General features: G+C 41.7%; 1 protein-coding gene across 4 annotated transcripts; it reads right to left on the bottom strand.

The window, feature by feature from the left end:
• Nucleotides 1-103: 103 nt before the first annotated feature.
• DNAJC19 (DnaJ heat shock protein family (Hsp40) member C19) lies at nt 104-4,461 on the bottom strand. Of its 4 annotated transcripts, none has more exons than XM_059687117.1 (6): nt 4,253-4,461; nt 3,497-3,548; nt 3,343-3,416; nt 2,084-2,163; nt 1,513-1,583; nt 104-280 (listed from the first exon to the last, which is right to left on the bottom strand). In XM_059687117.1, the coding sequence occupies exons 1-6, from the start codon at nt 4,253-4,255 to the stop codon at nt 210-212; spliced, it is 351 nt and encodes a 116-aa protein (XP_059543100.1). In that variant the 5' UTR covers nt 4,256-4,461; the 3' UTR covers nt 104-209. The 4 variants fall into 4 exon arrangements, with proteins under 4 accessions (XP_059543100.1, XP_059543103.1, XP_059543102.1 ...); XM_059687120.1 differs by lacking the exon at nt 4,253-4,461 and adding an exon at nt 3,786-3,906; XM_059687119.1 differs by lacking the exon at nt 3,497-3,548.
• Nucleotides 4,462-6,984: the final 2,523 nt, after the last annotated feature.

Here is a 6,984-nt window from a genome sequence, read left to right on the forward strand (position 1 = left end):
AAATGGTATGTATCCATAATTATTGAGCATTAATTTCCAAATATTCTATAATTTGATTTAGAATCTTCAAATTTAAATAATAAACTTATACCAAGGCTTTGACTTAGTTTGTGCTAAATCATTTTTAAAATGTGTAGCTTCAGGACATTTATTATAAAAAGCTGTTTTCATATACATGACTAACAACTTAAATTCACCATACATTTACTTCATTTTTTGGCTTGACCGTCTAGTAAATCTTTAGCTTCATTGATTTTGGCTGCTATATAAGGAGATCCTCCTATAGGGAAAAAGAAGAAATATTAGATGGAGTCTCAGTTTCTGACTGGTGAAAAGCTATTCTCATTTCAAGGCTTCCTATGCTTATGAGAGGTGCAATTAGCAGAAATAGTATTCCAAAAAATAATTACGATACTGTGACTGGATAACCACATATATGGCAATATATGTGACCAATGGGAAATGAGATTTCACAAAAACAGCAACTTTTAAAGAAGTTTAAACTGATGATGAATAGAATTTCATAAAACCTATATAGACACATAACTTTGAAATAATGTTAAGTTACCCTACCTATACTTGTGATTACAAGTCATAAATGAACAGAAATTTATTGTGCTCTGTTATTTTAAAACCTTGATATTCTCAGAGGCTTCTGAGCTTTGTTGGAAAGGCCTCACTTTGCTTTAGATCCTTTTTTTGCCCTTCATATTTTTTCTTTTCCTGTTATTGTCCCTTTACAATGTTATATACAGTTTTTTTCCTACTAATCTGCTGAAGGACTAATTCTCAAAGTGTGGTCCTTAGACCAACCAGCATCAGCATCAATGAGACTGGTAGAAATGTGAATTTATGGGCTCCACCCTAGACTTTAGTCAGAAGCCCTCCAGTTAATACAAACTAAATTTCATAAAAGAGGCTATGTAGTCAGATACCAAAAAATTGCAACTGTGTTTTAACTCAAAGACCTTTAAATGAAAGGCCTCTCCTTATAAAAGGGGTTGAGCACTATAATGTAGATTTTGTGGTCTATATTTTGGCATTCCAAGGAATTACTTCAACACAGATAAAGCTTCTTAGAAGTGTATCAGAAACTGATACATTCTATAGGTTTCTAACTATGTAAACTCAAGTTCAAAGGTCTAAAGGAATAAATTCATACTTTTGGTCTCATTAACTGAAATTGAATATTTAAAAATGTAGTCCAAATGCCAGGAGAATTTGACTATTAGAAATCAAATTTTATTACAATCGCAGATCCTCAAAACATTGTTAATGCTTATCACTACTTCCAAATTCTAGTAGTTATTAGATATCTACTCATTATTGTATAAGTAAATTTCTCACTCAGAATTAATTTTAAGACAAATGGATCCAGCCTGGGAGACAGTGCTCACACACATATTTAGGCACTTCCCTTATTACAGGGCAAGAATTAGATATAAATTATCCCATTAGTAACAATTACAAAGTCACTACAACATGCATATGAAGAGTTTAATGACTACTTACCCTTGTCTGGGTGATTTAAAAGCATAATTCGTCGGTGAGCATCTCTTATTTTTCCTTTATTGGCAGTAGGGCTAATTTAAAAAGGAAGAGGTGGTATTTCAGACTACTTCTGGATCACAAAAAAATTGTACATAAAGGGCAATTAAAGATGCAAAACTAGAGTAAGTCAACACAACAGTGTGAAACTGTTTAGGAACCTCTTCCTTATCACACAAGATGAATATTTTGAATCGGAAGTAAACAGTTCCTTAGAAAAATTAGAATTCTCAAAACTTTAATAGAGCTTGAAAATATTCATTTCAACAGTCCTGTTGGAAAGAATGTTTAAGAATGTGGGAATGAAGGCAGAATTTCCCCACAAAAAACTTACAGAGAACAACACTGAGCACTGTTATTATCTGTTGCACATTCATCTTTCAATGAATTAAAAAAAAGTGCTTATGTGCCAGTGTTTAGATGTTAAAATAGACATGATACAAATAATTCCTTCCTAATGAACAAAGGTTTTTCTTACATTTATTGATAGCTCTAGAGTTGTAGAAAATATAAAAATTATTAGAAGTTATTTTACCTTACACCTAGTATTAATGCTGCTTCTCGTTTTGTCATTTTCGGTTCAAACCCACCTCTGTAATAGCCACCACTGAAGGCCTGAAAGAGGAAATGCATTAGTAAGAAAAGATTATTAGAATAAACTGAGTTGCTAAAAAAAATGTCTGTGAATGTCCACAGAATTAGCAGGAAAACTAAGACATTTCCGATAACTTGTACTTTAGCTTTATAAGTAGCAACAAATATTTTAATGATCATCAAATATCCATTTTTTTCCCTAGGCAACCTAAACTGTCTTGAAAATGTACGACAAAAGAACAGTGCCTCAAAGCCAGTTTTTCTGGGAGTGAAGGAAAGATTCCAAGTTAGCCATGTTCTACATAAAAATAGTATGACTACGTCGTAGAACAAGTCCCTCAAGAGGATTTAGAGATCTTTAAGACAAGTGGTTCAGATTAAGATATATATGGAGAAAAATCAGGCTATTAGGTCTTCTGACCTTATTATGTAAGAAATATTTGTAAAGCCTACCATCACCCTCTTTTCAATCATGATGCTCAGCAAACTGTCACAGCCATATTCATTCTGATCTGTGACCATAGATGGTGTCATTACATCCCATCCAGGCATCTTCTATAGCAGTGGTTCTCAACCTTCCTAATGCCGCGACCCTTTAATACAGTTCCTCATGTTGTGGTGACCCCCAATTTCATTGTTACAAATTGAACATAATTAAAGCATAGTGATTAACCACAAAAACAATATGTAATTATATATGTGTTTTCCGATGGTCTTAGGCGACCCCTGTGAAAGGGTCATTCGACCCCCCAAGGGGTCACACGCAACCACAGGGCGAGAACCGCGGGTCTATAGCCTAGTAAACCGCAGTGCTTCCTAAGTGTGTTAGGGCGTGCCCGGACTGCGTGAAAATGGATCACTTCAGAGCTCTAGGTCCCTGTGTCTGTGGTGCAAGGGGGGCGGGGGATGTGGACAGATAATGCTGACGTTAATAGTGTGTCAACAATAAAGTGATAGTAACTTTCATGATGCTAAGATTGTTAACACCTCTGTCCCAATTCTGTTACGCACAAAATCTGACTTTTTAGGGTAGCACCTACAAAGTTCAGAACTTCTAAACTCGCCTTGTCGAAAGCAGAAGGGACCCTCAAAGTAATCACTTAGAACTTCACAGATGTTTGGAAATTTACCCTCTTTAAATGTAATGCTAGTTTTCATATACAGGCAGCAGAGTTAGCAAAAATGTCTAGGAAGTCTTACAGATTTTGGTAGACTTTGAAAAACTTGTTTCACTTGAGGCTCCATATGCTTCATGGCTTGCAAAACGTAACGGCCTAAAAACAAAAAGTAATAGAATAATTAAAAAGTCCTCAACCTCCCCTACTTCACCTCCGTCCCCAAACCACAAACCAACCTGCAAATCCTGCAGCAGCAATGGTCAGTCCAACGGCTACCACTGTACTGGCCTGGTGAGGGGAAGCAGGGCACACGTTACTTCGCTAACTCCCACCCTTCCCTCTCACACCCCTTCTCCCTCCCAACTCTGGGCAAGTTGTACTTCAGCGGGAGAAACACCTTTTAGGGTGAAAAGACCCTGCCCAATCACCCCTAAGAGCACCACCACTTGTACATCCAAGGCGCTGCACAACCTCACGACGGAAGAAGAAAAGGAGGGTCTCCCTCGCTTTGAAAACCTCCCTCACCTCAGAGCAAATGAAATTCAAGTTCAAAGCAAAAGGAAAACAAAGCTGCAGCTGAGAGAGAACTCGGGACGGTTCCTGCAAATCTCTCCTAACGCACGTCCACGCCAACCGCGGGCTTACCGAGGAGCCCGGCTTTCCGGACGGAGCCCTCCGGCGGCGCCCCGCCTCCAGGCCACGGAGCAGAGCGGAGGCGGCAAGGCCACGGGGACAGAGCGCACGCGGGGCAGGTACTGCGAGGCTGCGCTGGGGAGACGGGGGACCCGGTGCGTCCCCACGCCGAGCGGGGCGGGAAGGCGGAGGGGCACCGGCCGGGCGGGGCGGGCCCAGCTTTGCACCTGGGCGGTGGGACTCCGAGGCCGACCCCGGCCCACAGTCGCACGAGGGGCACCCCGCGGCGCCCCTCCCCGTCGCGAGCTGAGGTTGACATGGGGCCCGGGATCGCCCGGGACCCGCCAGGCCGCACTCACCATGGCTCCGGCTCGGCTCCCCTGCCTCCGCCGAGAGCGCGGTTCATCCCAGCCCGAAAGGCCGCGGCCACAGCTCCCCGCCGCTCCCAGAAGGCGAGGGCGCCGCCAGCGGGGACCCAACGTCCACGCTCGGGCGTCCGCAACACTCGGTAGCGGCGCCGCGACCTGGGCCGGAAAACTGTCGTAAAAGGTGACAGCGGGCGGCAGGCAAGGTTGCTCTCGGGGGCAGACGGGGGACGCGGCTTCCGATTGGTGGATGGGCGGCAGGGCCCGCCTCCCTGGGCTCGGCGGCGGGGCTGCTCGGAGCTCCGGGGTTTGCTCCCGGCCAGGGCCTTGGGGAACCCCTCCGGGGCAGAGAATGGCGTGGACGAGCCTGAGGAAATGCTGGGCAGCCGCACTCTGAATTTCCCTCCCTCGCAGAATCTCCATTTGCAGTTTATTTATTTCTTTTTTTTTAGTGCGTTTCTTCATTGCATTACTTTTATTTTTTATTATTACTTATCAGAAATTATTTTTTTAAGTATTTACTGTTGAAAGTATTACAGATGTCCCCTTTGTGTTTGCATTTTTTCCCCATTGACCCCGGCACCCCGGACCCGCCCCTCCCAGGCCTTCACCATTCTATTGCCTGTGCCTAAGGGCTATGCAAATATGCATATAAATTCCCTGGTTATTCACTCCCCTCCCACCCCCTCACCCCGCCTTCCCTCTGAAATTCGTCAGTTTGTTCCATGCTTCTAGGTCTGTGGCTTTATTTTATTCATCAGATTTTCTTTTTCATTAGATTCTACATTCAGCGATTTTTTAAAAAAATTATTTTTATTGTTAAAAGTATTACAGATGTCCCCCATTTCCTCCCCTTGCCCCCTTCCATCCTGCTTCCGCCCGCCTCCCCCCCACCCCCCTTCACCGCACTATTGTCTGTGTCCATGGGCTATGCATATATACATATAAGTTCTTTGGGTAATCTCTTCCCCTCCCTTGAACCTCCTCCCCTCTGAGATCTGTCAGTCTCTTCCATTTGTCCATGTCTCTGGACCTATTGTGTTCACCAGTTTATTTTGTTCATTGGATTCCACATGGAAGTGAGATCATGCCATTTAGTTTGTTTATAATTGTTAAGAGTAATGTTATCTTAAACATGTCATCGTGAAGCCAAATGAATAGGTAGTAACCCGGAATAGCAAACTTGAAGCTGTTCCAGAAAGCCAAAGGGTGTTTCAGGGGTTGCTCGGAATCATTATTTTATTTTATTTTTTCATCACTAAAAAGGACTTATTCAGGGGGGAAAAAAAGGATTGCAAATTCTCATTCTTTTATTAAAATTTTTTATTTATTTAAATATGTGACTGGACAATACCTTGTGTCAATGTTTGGGGTTTTGTTTTGTATAATGGGATTACCCCTTCAAAGACAGCTAATATTCTGATCATGTGATATCAAAATTCCCCACAACTAAAAAGTGCTATTTACAGTTCCTATTCACAGCTCTCTCCCTCTCCTAAAATAAAAAGCAGGGTGTGGTTTTGCCTTTACAGGACATCAGTTTCCTATATCCCTACATAAATGCTTGAGAAGAGAAAAACAATGGAGACAATAATGGAAGTTTTACAATGCAATCTTTGGATGAGCAAAATAAGTTTGGAGTTTCTTCCCAAAGCATTAGAAATCTGTTTCCATTGCCATGAAATCCTGCTTTGATGAGCTGGTTGGTTATTCGACAAGCATGCAAATGTACTGGCTTTGTTTTCCTCATCTGTCACAAGATTCTGCACTTGTATCTCTAAGAGCTTTTCTAACCCTGAGATTTTTGTAAATGTAATGTATTGTCAACAAATGATTCAGCACTAAGACAGCAGAGTTCAGTGTACATCTTCCTTTCTTGCCTCTCTTTTAACTAGCTTTTACCCAACAACCACAATAGAAATAAGTGATGCATAAGACCTTGGACCAAATTGGCCTTCTGAAAAAAATGTATTATTATGTTTTTTTTTTTTGTTTGTTTTGTTTTGTATATACAAACGATGGCATGCAGCTTGCTTGAGGAACAGGTTACCATACAGAAGCCCAGCCCCAAGGAGCCAGGGATGGGCTATGCAGGGGGCACATTAAGTGGAGATAGCTCTCTTTTTTGGAGGCAAATCAAACTAGATGTTCTACCTGGCTGTGTCACTTACTAGTTGTGTGACCCAGACAAGTTATTTTTAACCCTGACTTTTCTCATTTGTAAAACAAGGGCAATGATGTCTACCTGGCTGAATTTTTGTGAGGATAGAGATTAAATAAAAGTGTGTCCTGCACATAATTCCACCTCAGTGTGTGGCTGTTGTTATCAGGAGGGAAGTCAGAGTACAGGTGGTTGTGCAGAGGCCTTTCCAGTTCTCATGACACCTTGACTCATGGATGTAAACCTGGTATTCCCTTCCCTACCCACAACACAGGGGACTAGCGGGCACGAGAGAAAGGAGCCAGGCACATCTGCTCAATTTTTCCTCTCACATTTGTCAATCAGGTAAGTGAGGAATAAATGAGAAGCAAGAAGGCATAGCCAGAGTGTTCTTGCACTGTGGTTTCAAATAGTTTTTGATCATGATTCTTTATAAGAAGTGTATGTTACATAATGACTCAGGGAATGAATATATACTTGAACATACTCATAAACACACACATGCACATATAAGTGCACAATGAATTTAACATGTATTCAAATGGAATTTAATTGAAAGTAATGT

The sequence above is a fragment of the Myotis daubentonii genome, chromosome 3, assembly GCF_963259705.1.
Source record: "Myotis daubentonii chromosome 3, mMyoDau2.1, whole genome shotgun sequence".
NCBI classification, from domain to species: domain Eukaryota; kingdom Metazoa; phylum Chordata; class Mammalia; order Chiroptera; family Vespertilionidae; genus Myotis; species Myotis daubentonii.

Coding starts and splice junctions, on each gene's coding strand:
- DNAJC19 (XM_059687117.1), bottom strand. Junction 3,417..3,496: donor TGCTGCTGCAGGATTTGCAG/GTTGGTTTGTGG, acceptor TTTTGTTTTTAG/GCCGTTACGTTTTGCAAGCC. Junction 281..1,512: donor TTTAAATCACCCAGACAAGG/GTAAGTAGTCAT, acceptor TTTTCCCTATAG/GAGGATCTCCTTATATAGCA.